Source organism: Danio aesculapii, chromosome 20 (assembly GCF_903798145.1).
Source record: "Danio aesculapii chromosome 20, fDanAes4.1, whole genome shotgun sequence".
Lineage (NCBI taxonomy): Eukaryota > Metazoa > Chordata > Actinopteri > Cypriniformes > Danionidae > Danio > Danio aesculapii.
This window is the reverse complement of record NC_079454.1, coordinates 50,664,849-50,688,168: the sequence shown is the minus strand read 5'-3', so window position 1 is coordinate 50,688,168 and position 23,320 is coordinate 50,664,849. Positions and strand designations below refer to the sequence as shown.

General features: G+C 37.0%; 1 protein-coding gene across 1 annotated transcript in view; it reads right to left on the bottom strand.

Annotated features, from left to right (window-relative positions):
* Positions 1-23,320, bottom strand: part of ints9 (integrator complex subunit 9) — a 44,706-nt gene that overhangs the window by 8,530 nt on the left and 12,856 nt on the right. The window contains 7 exon segments of the mRNA XM_056481153.1: positions 188-355; positions 2,298-2,422; positions 5,926-6,020; positions 6,022-6,095; positions 8,438-8,498; positions 10,586-10,766; positions 22,884-22,995. Of these exon segments, the coding sequence (XP_056337128.1) occupies positions 188-355; positions 2,298-2,422; positions 5,926-6,020; positions 6,022-6,095; positions 8,438-8,498; positions 10,586-10,766; positions 22,884-22,995 (816 nt within the window).

The window sequence follows — 23,320 nt, the reverse complement described above, 5'->3', positions numbered from 1 at the left end:
AGTCAAATATAACCTACTGTCATCATGGCTAAGATAAAGCAGTTATTAGAATGAGTTATTAAAACTATTATTTTAGAAATGTGTTGAAAATATCTGCTCTCTGTTAAACAAATTGCAGGGCTAATAATATATGTGAATAATGTTGATCTGTAAACAGCAGGTGGATTGAATTGTGTGTGTGTCTGACCTCCGGCAGCAGGTGAATGCGCTCGTATCGGCGTCTGAAGGGCAGCCTGAGGACGGAGCAGCGGCGGTAGGCCATGGGTGGAGGCTGCAGCTCCAGCATCAGGTCTGAGCGGTGAGGCTGAGAAGGAGGAGGCTGTGTGTACGGCTCTGGACACACCACATGAAGAGGCTGATGGACAAACACAGGAGAACAGCTGGTTGGTTTTACACCGTGCATTAAACACTCACCAGACACTTTATTAGGTACACCTTACTAGTACCAGGTTGGACCCCCTTTTGCCTTCAGAACTGCCTTAACCCTTCGTAGCTTAGATTCAACAAGGTACTGAAAATATTTCTCAGAGATTTTGCTCCATATTGACTTGATAGCATTACGCAGTTGCTGCAGATTTGTTGGCTGCAGTCTATGATGCGAATCTCCTGTTCCACCACATCCCAAAGGCGCTCTATTGGATTGAGATCTGGTGACTGTCGAGGCCATTAGAGTACAGTGAACTTAATGTCATGTTCAAGAAACCATTCTGAGATGATTCACGCTATATGACCTCAGGCTTTAACAAGGCATTTGCGCCCACAGAACTGCCGCTCACTGGATATTTTCTCTTTTTCTGACCATTCTCTGTAAACCCTAGAGACGGTTGTGCGTGAAAATCCCCGTGGATCAGCAGTTTCTGAAATACTCAGACCAGCCTGACAACCATGCCACGTTCAAAGTCACTTAAACCCCCTTTCTTCCCATTCTGATGCTTGCTTTGAGCTACAGCAGATCGTCTTGACCATGTCTACATGCCAAAATGCATTGAGTTGCTGCCACGTGATTGGCTGATTAGAAATTTGCGTTGGACAGGTGTACCTAATAAAGTGGGTGTATTTAGTGCAGTTTACACTTGTTTGTTGCATCATCACAAAAAAAATATATGGCAAATTTTACAATATACACAAATAAACTAACAAAAAGATAGATTTAAACAGACCTTACACCTCTTCGGGTGTAATTCAAACTGGGTGTAATTCAAACTGTCTTTAATCCAGGATAAACTACTCTATGCTTGGTTGCATTACCTGGGAGCTCGATAATGCTGGCCTTTTTTTCCCTGTAAGGTTTAGGTTAGGGCTATGGTAAGGCCATATAATAATCATAATTATTAATCAAAGTATAAATGACATTACTTTGATGATAACAGATTGAATGGATTCTTTGTTAATGATGATCTTTTTAACTGAAATGGTAGAGACGTTTTAATTTAGCTAGAAGGAGTGAGCGAGCTATCTGTAGGCCACAAGAAAAATCTAGAATTCTTCTTGACAAAAGCGACATATTTAGATCTGTTTTTCTGGTTTTAATGTAATGAAAAGAAATGAATAAACAGATGCATTTTTGAAGTTTATCGGCGTCCTTTTGCTCTAGAAAAATGACAGTAAGAGCTGAGAGATATGACACAATGCATAAGTGTGCATTAAACACTTATATTAAGCAGTTTACACATGTTTTTTTACCTTATTACAAATGAAAAATGTGGCAAATTTCACAATATACATGTTAAACTAACAAAAAGATACATTTAAACAGACCTTATGCCTCTTTGGGGAGGCACTGGTTAAGCTTAATTTGTCTTTAATCCGAGATGAGATACTCTATGCTTGGTTGCATTACCGAGAGCTCAAAATCAAAATCCCACATACATACCAAGTATATTACGAGCTTAGATAAACTTACAAATAAATACAGGAAAATTATCAATGTTGTCATCTCATGTAGAAACATTGTGGCCAATCAAATACAGCCTTGGCTATGCATATTAATTATCCAGTGTGGATCATCAGAATCTGTTTTGACCCAATTGGTCTGTTTTTCACAGGGATTTTACACTCAGGAAAATGCTGTCTGAGGCTCACGGTATGTCATTTCCTGTACTTTTAATTATTTATTTGTTTGATTGATCGATTATTATTCAGTTATGCCTAGGTATATCCATATTTTCCTTCTTGCGCATGTCTAAAAATTATAGCAGAACTATCAAAAAGGGGTGATGACTTGGGTTGGGTGTTTTCAAATATCAATATTGCTGGTCTAAATTTGCTTAGTGTACCAGTAGTGGACTGAGACTTACCTGGATGTCCTTCAGGAGTTTGGACACCTGGTGGAAGTTGAGCCGTGTGTCTATAGGACAGTAAACGCACTTCATGGCCAGCGGCTGGTATGGAGCTAGAGCATCCAGATAGGAGAAATCCGGCTCTGAGAGAAACAAACATACAGCTGGAGTCAAGAGGTCCAAGCTTTTAGTCAGTTTTACATTACGTTCTTCCATCTCAGTTTCCATGGCAATCGTAAATGAACATTATTATGGGGTTTCCATTGGGGATTTAGGTTTTTCAGTCATTATAAAAGCATTATGAACAATGTTTGTTGATAAGGGAGAAATATTGTGTCACTGATGCAAAATTGGTAACGATGAATGAATGAAACTGCAGTTTTGATACTGAGAATAGTTCTGCTCGGACAATTGCCCCTTTACCGGAAATTTCCGGAAAGGTCTGTATGTGTGAACGGCCCTCTTTGAAAATACCGTAAATTCTCTCCTGTCATTATAAAAAATATGAACAATGTTTGTTGATAAGGGAGAAATAATAGACCCTTCACACAGTGATACCGGTAAATAACTGGAAAATTTACGGCACGATTTACCGGTAAATTAAAAAAAGCGCTGTTCAACAGGCGAGGACGTTACCATTCACACATCCAATCCAAAATACCGGTAAATTCTGACATCAAACAGAAATGACCTATAAACGGCTGGGCCTGTATTTGTAAACATTTGACTACATTACAAACTTTGTGGATGGATCAGTATAGTGAACAACTCGATGAAAACATAGAGCAACACTTTCGCATGTTGAGATGTAGATGATATGTGTGTGTGTGTGTGTGTGCTGGCGCTCACGGGCTGCTTCACCAGCACACGCGACTCGTCAAGCAACTGAAGGAAGCAGAGCTTGAAAGTAAACAAAAACGGCTTATAAGCATCTTATCAATAATTATTTACACTGTTAGCATTAAGATGAACACATAAACGTTATCTGACTAACTTCTAGCAGTGTCTGGGAAAATATTCAAGTCTTTTATTTACATAAACCGCGGACGTGAATGCTCTGAGTGTTCTGATTGGCTACATCTGACGTCTCACGTCAGCACGTTCTAGATGTGAACATGCTCTTTCCGGCAATCTTCCTTCTGCATTCACACATCGCAGCATTCTGGCAAATTACCGGTAATGCTACAACTTCTCTTTCCGGAAAATAGCCGGAACGAATTTACCGGTATTTCCAAAAAGGGCCTGTTCACACATACAGAACTTTCCGGAAAATTGCAATTTAATAGCAATTTAATTTACCCAATTCACCTGTACCACATGTCTTTGGACTGTGGGGAACACCGGAGCAGCCGGAGGAAACCCACGCCAACACGGTGAGAACATGCAAACTCCACACAGAAACGGCAACTGACCAGCCGAGGCTCGAAGCAGCGACCTTCTGCTGTGAGGCGACAGAACTACCTACTGTGCCACTGCGTCGCCCCAATTTAGATTTTTCCTATTATTTTGTTATTGTTGCTATTATTTCAAGGTCAAGAGGGGTTGTGTAATCATTTCACTGCACATCATACTGTGTATGACTCTGTATGTGACATGTAGGTTCCAGCTCGCATCTCAGCCTGCCTGTCAGACATTTCACACTGGATGAAAGATCATCATCTTCAGCTTAACCTCGCGAAAACGGAAATGCTTTAAGTTTCTGCCAACCCGACTCTACACCATAACTTTTCAATCCAGATGGATGGGGCAACCATTACTGCATCCAAAATGGTAAAAAGCCTTGGAGTAACGATTGATGACCAACTAAACTTCTCTGACTACATTTCTAGAACTGCTCGATCTTGCAGATTCGCACTCTATAACATCAGAAAGGTCCGACCCTTCCTATCTGAACATGCAGCTCAACTCATTGTTCAAGCTTGTTCTCTCCAAACTGGATTATTGCAACTCTCTGCTAGCTGGGCTACCAGCTAACTCTATCAAACCTCTTCAGCTGCTTCAGAACGCAGCAGCACGAGTGGTCTTTGATGAACCCAAAAGAGCACATGTCACTCCGCTACTCACCCGTTTGCACTGGCTGCCAGTTGCTGCCCGCATCAAATTCAAAGCTCTGATGTTTGCTTACAAAGCGACCTCTGGCTTTGCCTTCGTATCTGCTCTCACTTCTGCAGATGTATGTGCCCTCCAGAAACTTGCGTTCTGTGAATGAACGTCGCCTCGTGGTTCCATCCCTAAGAGGGAAGAAATCACTTTCCCGAACTCTCACATTCAATCTGCCCAGTTGGTGGAATGAACTCCCTAACTACATCAGAACAGCAGAGTCACTTGCTGTCTTCAAGAAACGACTAAAACTCAACTATATAGTCTCCACTTTCCTACCTAATCTGTAACTGCCTCTCTGGCTATACCACTAACTGTACTCTCTCTCTCTCTCTCTCAAAAAAACCCTTACATTACTAATGCTTTGCTTCTTAGACTTTACACACCTGAAACTTGTCTATAGCACTTGTTCACTGCTGCTCTTATAGTTGTGTAAATTGCTTCCTTGTCCTCATTTGTAAGTCGCTTTGGATAAAAGCGTCTGCTAAATGACTAAATGTAAATGTAAATACAATTGTAATTTGATTTGACTCTTCCGTGGGAAGCCTGTATTTGCATTATAGTTTCCTCTCACCAGCAGTGAACGCTGCTATAAATAAACAATGTTACTAACAGTGATACTTGTTTCATTAACGAGTAATCAAATGAATTACTGTTTCCCCTGTTACAACGTCGTCACCATTACTGACAATTAAATGCGCATTACTATAATCGAGAACACTGAAGCGGTTTTCAGGCGAGCAGCGTCTCTCTCAGCTATAGAACCTCTCTTTCTCTTGGGTGTGTGTCATCGGGGCTGGGGCGGGACACATAACTAACCAATGATGATGATTGGTGTGTCTGTGAACGTGGTGTAACTGTGAGCGTGATGATTGGCTTAGATTGAGTACATTTCTATCGTTTGCCAATCAGAGGAAGAGTAATGCAGGTGTTCACACAACCACACACACAGTCAGTGGCACACACTAATGATCAGGAGTCAGAGCGATGGCAAAAACAACAAGTCTAAAGGTAGCGTCTGCAAACTGGAAATATCAGCACTACGGTGTCAAACAACTTATACCCAGGAAAACAAGGTCTCTCTGTGTCAATGACGAGTAATTCTAATCTAATGAAGTGCCTCACATTGTCACACAACATTAGTGGCTACGCAGGTGATAACGTGAGCTCTGCTACTAAAGGAGGAGATGAAGCCACGACGTCAAAGCAAATAAAACTTGATTTTTCTCCACCGTGAACATTTATTATTCAGACACAATTAAAATAGAGAATATCTAGATATATAGTTGAGGACAAGCGGCTGTTGTCTCTCACATTGTCCAACACATTAAAATTGTGTAGATTAGTGTACAAAGTTTGATATTTATTTATATTTTTAATTAACGCAATAGTTACTTTCCCTGGTAATTAGTTACTTTTATAATTGTAACTTTTGTGTTATAATTATAATTACTTTGTAACATATAATTATGTTACTATTTGTGAGAAGTAACTAGTAACTTTAACTAATTACTCTTTTAAAGGAACATGCCTAACATCTGCTTACCAGTGAAAATGATGGTGTTGAGGCTGGATTTCCCCCAGAGCTCCATGAAGTGCACCACATCCCCGAAGCGCAGAGACGGATGACCCGTGAACACCACACGGCTGGCGAAACTCACTGCTGAAGTCTCCATGAATACTGGGGTAATGCTTCAGCTTATTGGTCTGAATCAGCTGCAAAAAACAAAACATGGTGTTCAGTGTGTCTGTGTGTGTGTCAGTACACGCATACACAGTTGAAGTCTAAATTATTCGCCCTCCTTTAAAGTTTTCCCTTTTTCAAATATTTCCCAAATGATGTTTAACAGATTGAGGAGTTTTTCACAGTATTTCCTATAATATTTTTTCTTCAGGAGAAAGTCTATTTGTTTTCTTTCGGCTAGAATAAAAGCAGTTTTTAAATTTTTAAAAACATTTTAAGGTTAATATTATTAGCCCCTTTCAGCTATATATTTTTGATTGTCTACAGAACAAACCACTGCTATACAATAACTTGCCTAATTACCCTAACCTCCTGCCTAACTAATTTCTGTTTAACGGAGAGAAGATTTTTTCAACACATTTCTAAACATAATAGTTTTAATAATCATCGCTGGGCCAGACGGAATCGGTTTTTGTTATTTCTGCAGAGAATTTTGGTAAAAATCTGTGGATTTTTGGGGAATTATTTTGGGAGTATCATAACTAAAACCTTAATATGTGAAATAAAAATATCTTTTTAACTTTTATTTAATCTTTAAAATGCAAATCCAATTAGATTCACTTTATTTGGTAAACAAAGCAAGTCTCTCATATAATATCTCTAAAAGACAGAAAATATTACTTTACAAACTGTATTGTAAGTAAACCACATGAATATTTTCATGTTATGAAAATTAATTCATAATATATTATTTCATAATAAATATTTGGGAACAATTAAATATAATGCGGAATTCTATGGAAATCTGAGGAAAATCTGCGGAATGCGCGCGCAGATTCCATGTGGGCCTACTGATATAATAACTCATTTCTAATAACTGATTTATTTTATCTTTGCCATGATGACAGTAAATAATATTTGACTAGATTTCTTCAAGACACTTAAAGTGACATTTAAAAGCTTAACTAGGTTAATTAGGTTAGCTAGGCAGATTAGGTTAATTAGGCAAGTTATTGTTTACGATAGTTTGTTTGTAGACTATCGAAAACAAAATTAGCTTAAAGGGGCTAATAATTTTGGCCTTAAAATGGTTCATAAAAAATTAAAAACTGCTTTTATTTAGCCGAAATAAAAAAATAAGATTTCTCCAGAAGAAAAATATTATCAGACATACTGTGAAAATTTCCTTGCTCTCTTAAACATATTTGGGAAATTTTAAAAAGAAAAGAAAATTCACAGGAGGACGAATAATTCTGACTTCAACTGTGTATGCATATAGAGACGATATTTATAGTTTTTAAAAATGTTCTTGTTTATAGACTTTTATAGAAAAAATTCAAAGGCGGGTTAATAATTCTGACTTCAACTGTATATATATTACAATACATGTATATATAACAATATTATATTTCAAATAAAAAATGTTTTAAAAGAAAAACTAGAATATAATTTCAAAAGCAAAAATGACTAAAATCTGAAAAAGATGTAATGAACTATAATATATTTGCTAAAAACATTCACTAAATATATAAAAAATGTTTTAAAATAAAAACTAGCATAACAATTTAAAAGCAAAACTTGAAAAAAACATTGTAATGAACTTTGCATTTTGCTGATAAACATTTGCTTAAAACATTCACTAAATATTTAAAATAAAAATCCGGCTCTTGCATCTAAATGAATGAAGTTTCAGCTAAAATATTAAATTACTGACAATAAAATAAAAGTACAATTTAAATAAAAAAAAACCTTTTAAGATAATTAATAAACAAAAGCAAAAATAAAAAACAAAAATATTAATAAATCAGAAAATAACAAATGAAAGTCTATAAACAAGAGCATATTATTAAAAACTCTCTCTATATGCATACACAGTTGAAGTTCACCCTCCTGTGAATTTTCTTTTCTTTTTCAATATTTCCAAAATGATGTTAACAGAGCAAGAAATTTTCACAGTATGTCTGATAATATTTATTCTTCTGGAGAAAGTCTTATTGTTTTATTTCGGCTAGAATAAAAGCTGTTTTTAATCTTTTAAAAACCATTTTAAGGTCAAATTATTAGCCCCTTTAAGCTATATTTGTTTGGGTTGTCTACAGAACAAACCTGTTATAGAATAACTTGCCTAATTACCTAGTTAAGCCTTTAAATGTCACTTCAAGCTGAGAGAGTTCTTAAAATATATAGTTAAATATTATTTACTGTCATCATGTCTAAGATAAAGAAATCACTTGTTAGAAATGAGTTATTAAAACTTTTGTGTTTAGAAATGTGTTGAAAAACTCTCTGTTAATCAGAAATTGGGGAAAAAAATATTCAGGAGGGCTAATAATTCTGACTTCAGCTGTATGTTTGATCAGTTTGTTCATTTTACCTCAGCGTGAGGAAACGGCGGCTCTGGCAGATAAACCTTGGACTGCTTGTTCTGACACAACCTTCAACACAAACACACACAAAACAGCCGGAGAGCGAGCTATTATTGAGCACTTCAGTAGAAATATCACAGCAATGATGAAAGATTACCATGGAAACCATAGGATCTGCCAACATACTATGGCATAAGCTCCTGCTGTCAGACCAGTGATATCAAACAAATGACAAACTTACTTGAAAGATGTATCTAAAGATTAGCATTAACAGAACCATTTGGAATAAGTGTCTGTGTATGTGGTATATGTATATTGTCACATATAAAATAAAACTATATTTATTCATTCTTTTTTTGGCTTAGTCCCTTTATTAATCTGGGGTCGCTACAGCGAATGAACCGCCAATTATCCAGCATCCATTATTTACACAGCGGATGCCCTTCCAGCTGCAACCATTACTGGGAACATCCATACACACTCATTCACTACGGACAATTTAGTACCCAATTCCTGTACCCATGTCTTGGACTGTACCGGAGCGGACCCGCCAACAGGGGAGAACATGCAAACTTTACACAGAAATGCCAACTGGCCCAGCCGAGGCTCGAACCAGTGACCTTCTTGCTGTGAGGCGATTGAGCTATTCACTACACCACCCCCGCGTTGCCTAAACTAACTGTATAATTAAAATAAATAAATGTCTGAATAATTATATTGCACTATTTAAAAATATTAATATTGTTCAACACATTCTGTTATTAGGTCAACTTTTAGGAAAGATCTTCTAATGTACCACTCATTGGCCACTTTATTAGGTACACCCCTGTCCAACTGCTTGTTAACACAAATTTCTAATCACATGACAGCAGCTCAATGCATTTAGGCATGTAGACATGGTCAAACGATCTGCTGCAGTTCAAACCGAGCATCAGAACGGGGAAGAAAGGGGATTTAAGTGACTTTGAACATGTCATGGTTGTTGGTGCCAGACAAGCTGCTCTGAGTATTTCAGAAACTGCTGATCTACTGGGATTTTCATGCACAACCATCTCTAGCTTTTACAGAGAATGGTCTGAAAAAGAGAAAATATCCAGTGAGCGGCAGTTCTGTGGACGCAAACGCCTTGTTGATGGCAGAGGTCAGAGGAGAATGGCCAGACTGGTTCCAGCTGATAGAAAGGAAACAGTAACTCAAATAAGCACTCGTTACAACCGAGGTCTGCAGAAGAGCATCTCTGAACACACAACATGTCCAACCTTGGGGCGGATGGGCTACAGCAGCAGAGAAGACCACACCGGGTGCCACTCCTGTCAGCTAAGAACAGGAAACTGAGGCTACAATTCGCACAGGCTAACGTTGAAAAGCGTTGCCTGGTCTGATGAGTCTCGATTTCTGCTGCAACATTTGGATGGTCAGGTCAGAATTTGGCATCAACATAAAAGCATGGATCCATCCTGCCTTGTATCATCAGTTCAGGCTGCTGGTGGTGGTGTAATGGTGTGGGGGATATTTTCTTAGCACACTTTGGGCCCATTAGTACAATTGAGCATGGTGTCAACACCACAGCCTACCTGAGTATTGTTGCTGACCATGTCCATCCCTTTATGACCACAGTGTACCCATCTTCTAATGGCTACTTCCACCAGGATGATACACCATGTCATAAAGCTCGAATCATCTCAAACTGGTTTCTTAAACATGACAATGAGTTCACTGTACTCAAATGGCCTCCACAGTCACCATATCTCAATCCAATACAGCACCTTTGGGACGTGGTTGAACGGAAGATTTGCATCATGGATGTGCAGCCGACAAATCTTCAGCAACTATGTGATGCTATCTTGTTGAACCTATGCCACGAAGGATTAAGGCAGTTCTGAAGGCAAAAGGGGACAACCCGGTACTAGTAAGGTGTACCTAATAAAATGGCCAGAAGTGAGCTCCAAAGTGTAAAACCCAAAGAATCTACTAGATGAATTAGGAAAAAAAACACTACTTAATTTTATATTGAGTGACATTTTCTATTGAGTACTGTAAACACACAACATTAACATTTATCTAAGATTATCACGACACTCCTTTCTAATGTCAAATGCACCGTGTCTGTTATTTTCAGTGTGCATGTGCAGTCAGTGGTGTTACTGTAATGGCACCATTCAGCGAAGATCTGCGAGAACTCCAGTGAGCTGTTGGCCACAGGGGAGATGAAGTAGAACGGTGTGGTTCCCAGATTGGCGGAGTCCATGAACTGATACAGACACTCCAGCAGATCATAGATGACGCCTGAGGAGTAACAGGGCACCAACACGTTCCCTCCGGCACGGACCGTCATAGCTGACAGAGGAGAGATGTAGATGGTTACAGACGCCTGGATGATCTCATTTATAACACGATCAGCAAGGCAAGTTTGTTTATATAGCACATTTCATACACAATAGTAATTCAAAGTGTTTTACTTTAACAAGAATAAAAGAAACAAGTATAAAAATAAAAACAACAAAGAATAAGATTTATTAAAAACAGATTAAGACGGGTTTTAAAGGAATTAAAGAGAAAATTAAGACATAATAGTGCAACCTGTGAGATGTAGCACAGTGCTCATTCAGTAAAGCTAAACAGATGTGTTTTCAGTCTTGATGTGAATGTGCCTAATGTTGGAGCACATCTGATCATTTCTGGAAGCTGATTCCAGAAGCAGGGGGCGCTGTTAGTAGCTGAAGGCCGATTCACCCTGCTTTGAATGAACTCTTGGAATTTCTAATTTACTTGATCCTAATGATCTGAGGGATCTGCTAGGGTTGTATGTTTACATGCACGATTTACCCCTGTTAAAGGCAGTTAAACAGTTGAGTTTTACCATTTCTGAATCCATTCAGTCGATCGTCGGGTCTGGCGGGAGCATTTTAGCTTAGCTTAGCATAGATAATTGAATCGGATTAGACCATTAGCATCTCAAAAATGTCTTTCAATAATTTCAAAAGGAACGAACGGAAAATTTCACACACAAAAAAATGTGAATGAAAGTTGCTATTTTCGAGGACGACATGTCTAGGAACTTTACTCTCATTGTAATGTTGCGTTTATTAATGACAGACGGACACTTTAGGTTTGTTTGAATGTTAGGTATATCTCTTGTTTAGCTAGAGGAAGAATAAAAAGAATACTCTTGTATCTTTGAAAGACGAAAACATTTTAGTTTTACCCTTTTTTTAATAATTATTTGTTCAGGGTTTTCACCTTTATTTGACAGGACAGCAGAGAGTATTGACAGGAAAGCATGGGGAGCAGAGGAGGGGAAGGATCGGCATACGACAGAGAGGCGGGAATCAAACTCGGGTCGCCATGAGCACCGAAGTGCATGTGTCAACGCACTAACCACTACACCACTGGCGCTGACTAGTTTTACTATTTTTGAATCCATTCAGTCGATCTCCGGGTCTGGCAGGAGCACTTTTAGCTTAGCTTAGCATAAATCATTGAATCAGATTAGACCATTAGCATCTCAAAAATATCTTTTAAAATTTTTATCAAAAGGAACAAATGGAAAATTTCACACAAAATATTTTGAATGAATGTTGCTCTCTTGCAGGAAGACATGACTATACTATCATGGAAATGTTCTGTTTATTAACGACAGTTGGACACTTTAGGTTTGTTTAAATATTACGTATCTTTCACGTTTTGCTAGAAGAAGAATAAAAGCAATACTCATGCATCTTCGAAAGATGAAAACATTTTAGTTTTACCATTTTTGAATCCATTCAGTCAATCTCTGGGTCTGCCGGGAGCACTTTTAGCTTAGCATAGATCATTGAATCGGATTAGACCATTAGCATCTCAAAAATGTCTTTCAATAATATTCAAAAGGAACGAACAGATAATTTCACACAAAACATTTTTGAATGAAAGCTGCTATCTTCTAGGACGACATGACTATACTCTCATTGCAATGTGTTGTATATTAACGACAGACGAACACTTTAGGCTTGTTTGAATATTACATATCTCTCTTGTTTAGCTAGAACAATAATAAAATTAATACTACTGTATCTTCAAAAGATGAAAAAGTTATAATTTTACAATTTTTGTACTCAATTAGTCGATCTCTGGGTCTGGCGGGAGCACTTTTAGCTTAGCTTAGCATAGATCATTGAATCAGATTAGACCATTAGCATCTCAGAAATGTCTTTCAATCATTTTCAAAAGGAATGAACGGAAAATTTCACCGAAAATTTTTTTGAATGAAAGTTGCTATTTTTTAGGACAATGTGTCCAGAAATTATACTCTCATTGCAATGTTGCATTTTTTAAATGATGGACGGACACTTAAGGTTTGTTTAAATATTACGTGTCTCTCTTGTTTAGCTAGAAGAAGAATAAAAGCAATGCTCTTGTCTCTTTGCAAGATAAAAACATTTCAGCTTTACACTATTTTTGATCCATTCGGTCGATCTTGGGTCGGGGGCAGCATTTTAGCTTAGCTTAGCATAGATATCGAATCGGATTAGACCATTACATCTCAAAAATGCCTGTTCAATAGACAACAGTAAATTTCACAGAAAAAAGTTTGAATGGAATGTTGCTATCGTCTAAGACGACATGACGTATACTCTCATTGCAATGTTTTGTTTGTTAACGCGGACGAACACATAGGTTCGTTTGAATTTACATATCTCTCGTTTAGCTACAATAACAATAAAAGCAAGGAACAATAAAAGAATACTCTTGTATCGTCGCAAGATGAAAACATTTTAGTTTTACCCTTCTTGAATCCATTTAGTCTATCTCGGGTCTGGCGGGAGCACTTTTAGCTTAGCTTAGCATAGCATAGATCATTGAATCAGATTAGACCATTAGCATCTCGCTCAAAATGACCAAAGATTCAATAATTTTTAAAGCTTGACTCTTCTGTTGTTACATTATGTACTAAGACCAAGGATAATTTTTATGCTAATATATCTATGAACTATACTCTTTTTCAAGTAATAATCAAGGAAAGCAGGCACAATTATGTTACACAGTGACTGGAAATAGTCTTTAACTGCGTAAAATTCTTGCAATATTATAATATCCTGTCTCACTTCCACGACTTTCAGTCTCACTCTGATTCATACTATAATGATTATAAGTGTTGAATAGTTTAACATGATTTCGGCAGTCCTGTAGGATGATGAAGACCACAACTCCCATGATTCCACACTCAGTGATAACTAGGGCCAGACAGAATCTGCGGACATTTTTTGCTATTTCTGCGAATTCTGCGGAATTTAGTTAAAAATCTGCGGATTTATGCGGAATGATTTTGGGAGTATCATAACTAAAAAACTTAATATGAAATAAAAAGTAATATCTTTTTAACTTTATTATGGTGGCTTGAAAAGCCAGCATACTGTTATCTATCTTAAACTTATTAGGCTGGCTTGTCAAAGCCAACCTACTGTTATCCTATTTAAACTTATTATTATTTTTTATTTTTTTTTTTTATTATTATTCTTCTTCTGAGACTAAAAAAAACTCTATCTCCTCCTAGAGCTTTCGAGCTATGACCACCAAACTCGCACCAGACCTCCGAACTATTCGGACTCGGATTGCTATATCTTTTCCGACTGATCCGACTTTCGGTTTTCCGAAAACACCCCCGGGACCACCGGAAAAATCCCATAGACTTAACATGGGATCAAACTTTGTGAGCGCATAACTCTGCGTCAGACTGTCGCACAGACTTCTAACTGGGCTCATTTAACTCAGACTATCAATCTGCCAATGACTGATCACCTTTAAACTTTCTAGCCACGCCCTAGCAACCACTTTTGGACCCTAGAAACTGTCCCATAGACTTCCATTGCAAAAGACTGTCATTGACTTAACATTGAATCAAACTCTGTGAGCTCATAACTCTGCATCAGAGTGTCACACTGACTTCTAACTGGGCTCATTTAACTCATACTAAGACCAAACTGCCAATCACTGATGAGCTGTTAACTTTCTAGCCACACCCTAACAACTAGATACTGCACCCTAGCAACAACTGTCCCATAGACTTCCATTGCAAAAGACTGTCATTGACTTAACATTAGATCAAACTTTGTGACCTCATAGCTTTCCATGCAGACTGTCATACTTATGGGTGAGCTTTATCTATCTATCTATCTATCTATCTATCTATCTATCTATCTATCTATCTATCTATCTAGTCTATCTAGCTATCTATCTATCTATCTATCTATCTATCTATCTATCTATCTATAAACTGTTTTATCTATCTATCTATCTATCTATCTATCTATCTATCTATCTATCTATCGATCTATCTATCTATCTATCTATCTATCTATCTATCTATCTATCTATCTATCTATCTATAAACTGTTTTATCTATCTATCTATCTATCTATCTATCTATCTATCTATCTATCTATCTATCTATCTATCTATCTATCTATCTATCTATCTATCTATCTGTCTAGCTATCTATCTATCTATCTATCTATCTATCTATCTATCTATCTATCTATAAAACTGTTTTTATCTATCTCTCTATCTATCTATCTATCTAGCTATCTATCTATCTATCTATCTATCTATCTATCTATCTATCTATCTATTTATCTATCTATAAACTGTTTTTAATCTATCTATCTATCTATCTATCTATCTAGTCTATCTAGCTATCTTATCATCTATCTATCTATCTATCTATCTAGTCTGTCTGTCTGTTCTGTCTGTCTGTCTGTCTGTCTCTGTCTGTCTGGCCTGTCTGTCTGTCTGTCTGTCCTGTCTGTCTATCTATCTATCTATCTATCTATTCTATCTATCTATCTAGACATGCTAAGTTCATGCTAGAGTCATGCTAGTAACATGCTAATTCATGCTAAAACTATCTAATTTATGCTAGAGGTCATGCTACTACCATGCTAATGTCATGCTAGAATCATGCTAGTAACATGCTAAATTCATGCTAGAATCATGCTAGTAACATGCTAATTCATGCTAGAATCATGCTAGTAACATGCTAATTCATGCTAGAATCATGCTAATTCATGCTAGAATCATGCTAGTAACATGCTAATCCATGCTAGAAATCATGCTAGGTAACATGCTAATTCATGCTAAAACGATGCGAATTTATGCTAGAATCATGCTAGTGAACATGCTAATTCATCCTAGAATCATGCTAAGTAACATGCTAATTCATGCTAGAATCATGCTAGTAACATGCTAATTCATGCTAGAATCATGCTAGTTACCTGCTAATTCATGCTAGAACGATGCTAATTCATGCTAGAATCATGCTGGTAACATGCTAATTCATGCTAGAATCATGCTAGTAACATGCTAATATCAATGCTAAAATCAGGCTAGGTAACAGGCTAATTCATGCTAGAATCATGCTAGTAACATGCTAATGTCATGCTAGAATCATGCTAGTAACATGTTAATTTAATGCTAGTAACAAAATGCTAATTCATGCTAGAATCATGCTAGTAACATGTTAATTTATGCTAGTAACATGCTAATTCATGCTAGAAACATGCTAGTAACATGCTAATTCATGGTAGAATCATGCTAGTAACATTCTAATTCAATGCTAGAATGATGCTAATAACATGGCTAATTCATGCTAAATCATGCTAATAACATGCTAATTCGTGCTAGAATCATGTTAGTAACATGCTAATTCACGCTAGAATCATGCTAGTAACATGCTAATTCATGCTAGAATCATGCTAGTAACATGCTAATTCATGCTAGAATCATGCTAGTAACATGCTAACTCATGCTAGAAACATGCTAGTAACATGCTAATTCATGCTAGAAATCATGCTAGTAACATAATAATTCATGCTAGAATCATGCTAATAACATGCTAATTCATGCTAGAATCATGCTAATGAACTGCTAATTCATGCTAGAATCATGCTAGTATATGCTAATTCATGCTAGAATCATGCTATTAACATGCTAATTCATGCTAGTAACATGCTAATTCATGCTAGAATCATGCTAGTAACATGCTAATTCATGCTAGAATCATGGTAATAACATGCTAGTTCATGCTAGAATCATGCTAGTAACATGCTATATCATGCTAGAATCATGCTAATAACATGCTAATTCATGGTAGAATCATGCTAATGACATGCTAATCATTCTATCTATCTATCTATCTATCTATCTATCATCTATCTATCTATCTATCTATCTATCTATCTATCTATCTATCTATCTATCTACTCTATCTATCTATTCACACTTTTTAAAACGGTTTTAAACTAAATAACTATTACCGACAGACTTTCACAAGCCAGCCTCAAAGTTTGTCCTCAAACTTTAATAATCTAGTTATGGTGGCTTGAAAAGCCAGCATACTGTTATCTATCTTAAACTTATTATTATTCTTCTTCTTCTTCTCTTCTTCTTCTTCTTCTTCTTATTCTTCTGAGACTAATTTCTAAGTGTATCTCCTCCTAGGCCTTTCAAGCTACATACTTCAAACTTTCGTCAAACCTTCAAACTGGTCTGACTCGGGTTGCTATAATCTTTTCTAACTGATCCGACTTTGGGTTTTTCCGAAAAAACGACCCAGAAAAATCCCAAAAGTCCCATTGACTTAACATTGGGTCAAACTTTGTGAGTTCATAACTCTGCATCAGACTGTCCTACAGACTTCTAACTGGGACTCATTTAACTCAGTCTAGCCAGCAGCCAATAACTGATGACTTTTTAACTTACTAGCCACTCCTAGCAACCACTTACAGCACCCTAGCAACTGTCCCATAGACTTCCATTGTAAAAGACTCCCATTTACTTAACATTGGATCAACCTTTGTGAGCTCATAACTCTGCATCAGACTGTCCTACAGACTAGAGTCTGGCCTCATTCAACTCAGTCTAGCCAGCAGCCAATCACTGATTACCTTTAAACTTACTAGCCACTCCCTAGCAAACCAATTTCAGCACCCTAGCAACTGTCCCAGAGACTGTGACTAGCTATTCTAACACACGCTAACAGTTTTAACAATCCTACTGACATGCTAATCTTGCTAGAAAAGGTGCTAGCAACACGATAGTGACATGCTAGTCATGCTAGTAACATGCTAATTCATGCTAGAATCATGCTAACAAACATGCTAATTCATGCTAAAAACAGCTGATTCATGCTAGAATCATGCTAGTAACATGCTAGTTACATGCTAATTAATGCTAGAATCATGCTAGTTACATGCTAATTCATGCTAGAAACATGCTAATTCATGCTAGAATCATGCTAACAACATGCTAATTCATGCTAGAAACATGCTAGTAACATGCTAATTCATGCTAGAAACATGCTAGTACATGCTAGAATCATGCTAGAATCATGCTAGAATCATGCTAGTAACATGCTAATTCATGCTAGAATCATGCTAGTAACATGCTAATTCATGCTAGAATCATGCTAGTAACATGCTAATCCATGCTAGAATCATGCTAGTAACATGCTAATTCATGCTAGAATCATGCTAATAACATGCTAATTCATGCTAGAATCATGCTAGTAACATGCTAATTCATGCTAGAATCATGCTAGTAACATGCTAATTCATGCTAGAATCATGCTAGTAACATGCTAATTCATGCTAGAATCATGCTAGTACATGCTAATTCATGCTAGAATCATGCTAATAACATGCTAATTCATGCTAGAATCATGCTAGTAACATGCTAATTCATGCTAGAATCATGCTAATAACATGCTAATTCATGCTAGAAACAGGCTAGTAACATGCTAATTCATGCTAGAATCATGCTAATTCATGCTAGAAACATGCTAGTCACATGCTAATTAATGCTAGAAACATGTTAGTAACATGCTAATTCATGCTAGAATCATGCTAGTACATGCTAATTCATGCTAGAATCATGCTAGTAACATGCTAATCCATGCTAGAATCATGCTAGTAACATGGCTAATTCATGCTAGAATCATGCTAGTAACATGCTAATTCATGCTAGAACATGCTAGTAACATGCTAATTCATGCTAGAATCATGCTAGTAACATGCTAATTCATGCTAGAATCATGCTAATAACATGCTAATTCATGCTAGAAACATGCTAGTAACATGCTCATTCATGCTAGAATCATGCTAGTTACATGCTAATCCATGCTAGAATCATGCTAGTAACATGCTAATTCATGCTAGAATCATGCTAGTAACATGCTAATTCATGCTAGAATCATGCTAATAACATGCTAATTCATGCTAGAATCATGCTAGTAACATGCTAATTCATGCTAGAATCATGCTAGTTACATGCTAATTCATGCTAGAATCATGCTAGTAACATGCTAATTCATGCTAGAAACATGCTAATTTATGCTAGAATCATGCTAATAACATGCTAAATCATGCTAGAAAACATGCTAGTAACATGCTAATTCATGCTAGAAACATGCTAGTAACATGCTAATTCATGCTAGAATCATGCTAGTAACATGCTAATTCATGCTAGAAACATGCTAGTAACATGCTAACTCATGCTAGAAAACATGCTAGTAACATCTAATTCATGCTAGAATCATGCTAATTCATGATAGAAACATGCTAGTAACATGCTAATTCATGCTAGAATCATGCTAGTTACATGCTAATTTATGTTAGAATCATGCTAGTTACTTGCTAATTCATGCTAGTAACATGCTATTCAGACTCGGCTTTTCAAGCCACATAAAGTTTGTCCTCAAACTTTAATATCTAGTTATTATTCTTCTTCTTCTTCTCTTCTTATTCTTCTGAGACTAATTTCTAAGTGTATCTCCTCCTAGGCCTTTCAAGCTACATACTTCAAACTTTCGTCAAACCTTCGAACTGGGTCTGACTCGGGTTGCTATATCTTTTCTAACTGATCCGACCTTGGGTTTTCCGAAAAACGACCCAGAAAAATCCCAAAAGTCCCATTGACTTAACATTGGGTCAAACTTTGTGAGCTCATAACTCTGCATCAGACTGTCCTACAGACTTCTAACTGGACTCATTTAACTCAGTCTAGCCAGCAGCCAATAAACTGATGACTTTTTAACTTACTAGCCACTCCCTAGCAACCACTTACAGCACCCTAGCAACTGTCCCATAGACTTCCATTGTAAAGACTCCCATTTACTTAACATTGGATCAACCTTTGTGAGCTCATAACTCTGCATCAGACTGTCCTACAGACTAGAGTCTGGCCTCATTCAACTCAGTCTAGCCAGCAGCCAATCACTGATTATCTTTAAACTTACTAGCCACTCCCTAGCAACCAATTTCAGCACCCTAGCAACTGTCCCAGAGACTGTGACTAGCTATTCTAAACACACGCTAACAGTTTTAAACATCCTACTGACATGCTAATCTTGCTAGAAAGGTGCTAGCAACACGATAGTGACATGCTAGTCATGCTAGTAACATGCTAATTCATGCTAGAATCATGCCAACAACATGCTAATTCATGCTAGAAACAAGCTGATCATGCTAGAATCATGCTAGTAACATGCTAGTTACATGCTAATAAATGCTAGAATCATGCTAGTTACATGCTAATTCATGCTAGAAACATGCTAATTCATGCTAGAATCATGCTAACAATATGCTAATTCATGCTAGAAAACATGCTAGTAACATGCTAATTCATGCTAGAAACATGCTAGTAACATGCTAGAATCATGCTAGTAACATGCTAATTCATGCTAGAAAACATGCTAGTAACATGCTATTCATGTTAGAATCATTCAGTAACATGCTAATCCATGCTAGAATCATGCTAGTAACATGCTAATTCATGCTAGTAACATGCTAATTCATGCTAGAATCATGCTAGTAACATGCTAATTCATGCTAGAATCATGCTAGTAACATGCTAAATTCATGCTAGAATCATGCTAGTAACATGCTAATTCATGCTAGAAACATGCTAGTAACATGCTAATTCATGCTAGAAAACATGCTAGTAACATGCTAATTCATGCTAGAATCATGCTAATAACATGCTAATTCATGCTAGAAACATGCTAATTCATGCTAATAACATGCTAATTCATGCTAGAGACATGCTAGTAACATGCTAATTCAGGCTAGAGACATGCTAGTAACATGCTAATTCATGCTAGAATCATGCTAGTAACATGCTAATTCATGGCTAGAAACATGCTAGTAACATGCTAATTCATGCTAGAATCATGCTAGTAACATGCTAATTCATGCTAGAATCATGCTAATAACATGCTAATTCATGCTAGAATCATGCTAGTAACATGCTAATTCATGCTAGAATCATGCTAGTAACATGCTAATTCATGCTAGAAACATGCTAGTAACATGCTAATCATGCTAGAATCATGCGAGTAACATGCTAATTCATGCTAGAATCATGCTAATTCATGCTAGAATCATGCTAGTAACATGCTAATTCATGCTAGAATCATGCTAATAACATGCTAATTCATGCTAGTAACATGCTAATTCATGCTAGAATCATGCTAATAACATGCTAATTCATGCTAATAACATGCTAATTCATGCTAGAAACATGCTAATTCATGCTAGAAACATGCTAGTAACATGCTAATTAATGCTAGAATCATGCTAATTCATGCTAGAATCATGCTAGTTACATGCTAAATTCATGCTAGAATCATGCTAGTAACATGCTAATTCATGCTAGAAACATGCTAGTAACATGCTAGTAACTTGCTAGAATCATGCTAGAAACATGCTAATTCATGCTAACAACATGCTAATTCATGCTAGAAACATGCTAGTAACATGCTAATTCATGCTAGAATCATGCTAGTTACATGCTATTCCTGCTAGAATCATGCTAATAACATGCTAATTCATGCTAGAATCATGCTAGTAACATGCTAATTCATGTTATAATCATGCCAGTAACATGTTAATTCATGCTAGAATCATGCTAATAACATGCTAATTCATGCTAGAACTATGCTAGAAACATGCTAATTCATGCTAGAATCAGGGCTAATAACATGCCTAATTCAGCTAGAACTATGCTAGAAACCTGCTAATTCATGCTATAATCAATGCCTAACAAATGCTAATAAAATGCTAATCCATGCTATAATATGCTAGTTACATGCAAAGTCAGGCGAGGATCATGACTAAATGCATTCATCCTAGAATGCATGCTAGTTACATGCTAAGTCATGCTAGAATCATTCTAATTCGATGCTAGAATCATGCTAGTTTACACTTAAAGAACGACGTCAAACTTTTAGACTCGGCTTTCAAGCCAGCATAAAGTTGTCCTCAACTTTAATATCTTAGTGTTAATGTTTACAATACAAATCCAATTAGATCCCTTTATTTGGTAAAAAAAAGCAAGTCTCTCATATAATATATCTACTAAATACAGAAAATATTACTTTACAAACTGTATTGTAAATAAACCATATAAACATTTTCATATTAGTCAATAATATTACTGAAAATAATTTAAAAACTTAATAAACATAAATTTACACACATTTACACAAGTAAATAAACAGAATTAATGATGGGCTGAAAATCTGCGGATTTCTGTGCTCGCAGATTCCATGTGGGCCTAGTGATGACCCATAAACTGTAAAAAAGATATAGACGTTGTGTCTGTGATGCCACCCGTAGGTTTCTGAAGACTGCAAACTAAGCTACAAGTGGGTGTGGCCAACTGTTGCCATTTTGTCCACGCATCACTCTGGGGTAACCGAAAATGGGCAAAGAGCCGGGGCGTCACGTGACGGCGATCAGCAAGACCTTACTGTCACACCCTTAATTATGCAGAATTTTAAGACTTCATAAATATGAAACAGATGAGTTCTAAAAAAATTGACCCCCTTACAGTTATCATGAAGGGTAATGTTAGCTTTATACACCAAAATCGTTTTTTGTTCCAGGCTGTAAACACCTTATTTTATTGCTGTATAGTTGGCCGTTTTAACATTGGAGTCAATAGAAATGTGCTCTGTTTTGAAGCGAGCCCTTGTGGAATTTAAATGTATTGCATTTTCAGTTACTTCCATAGTAGTTTCACGAGGGAGAACATGAGGGTGTTGCTTGTTATAGCCTTATCAAACTACACCCTTGTTTGTTGTGAATACACGCCCTCTAGTGGTCAAAAACACATACTGTTCTTTTATTCAATCTATGCACTACAACAGAAAATTAAAGGAATATTCTAAATGCAACTCATGAAAACATTAATTCATTAGCTTAGTCCCTTATTTATCAGGGGCCGCCACAGTGGAATGAACAGACAATTACTCTGGAATATGTTTTACACATCGGATGCCCTTCCAGCCGCAACCCAATACTGGGAACTCATGAAAAGATCTTAATCATAATACCATCGTATTTAGATTAAGGTAAATAATGAGATTACTGACGTCCATGTAAAAGCCTAGTGAGTCAGACAAGAATGTGTGAGACTCACCCAGGTTGCTGCAGAATTCTCCCAGCATGCCGTCTGGGTTGGCGGTGGGGATCTGAGTCAGGCCTGTCAGGATGAGGACGTCGCTGTTTTTCAGAGAGCTCTGCTCCATCGGCTGAATAACACCACACGAAGCATCTCGAATCACACAATTCACAACACTGCATTCTTATTCCATTTAAAGGGATCATGACATGCTAAATCAATGCTACTTTAATCTTCTGACTAGTAAATGTCATTAGCCACATTTCCACTGTCGGGCCAGTGCGAGCCAGGGCTTGTATCGGGCCGGGCCAGGCCAATCGCCTGGGGGGTTTTAAGCAGTGAGGCCGAAATCATGTCGGGTTTCCACTGTCGGGCTAGTACAGGGATGGGCAAACTCGATCCTGGAGGGCCGGTGTCCCTGCACAGTTTTGCACCAACCCTAATCAAACACACCT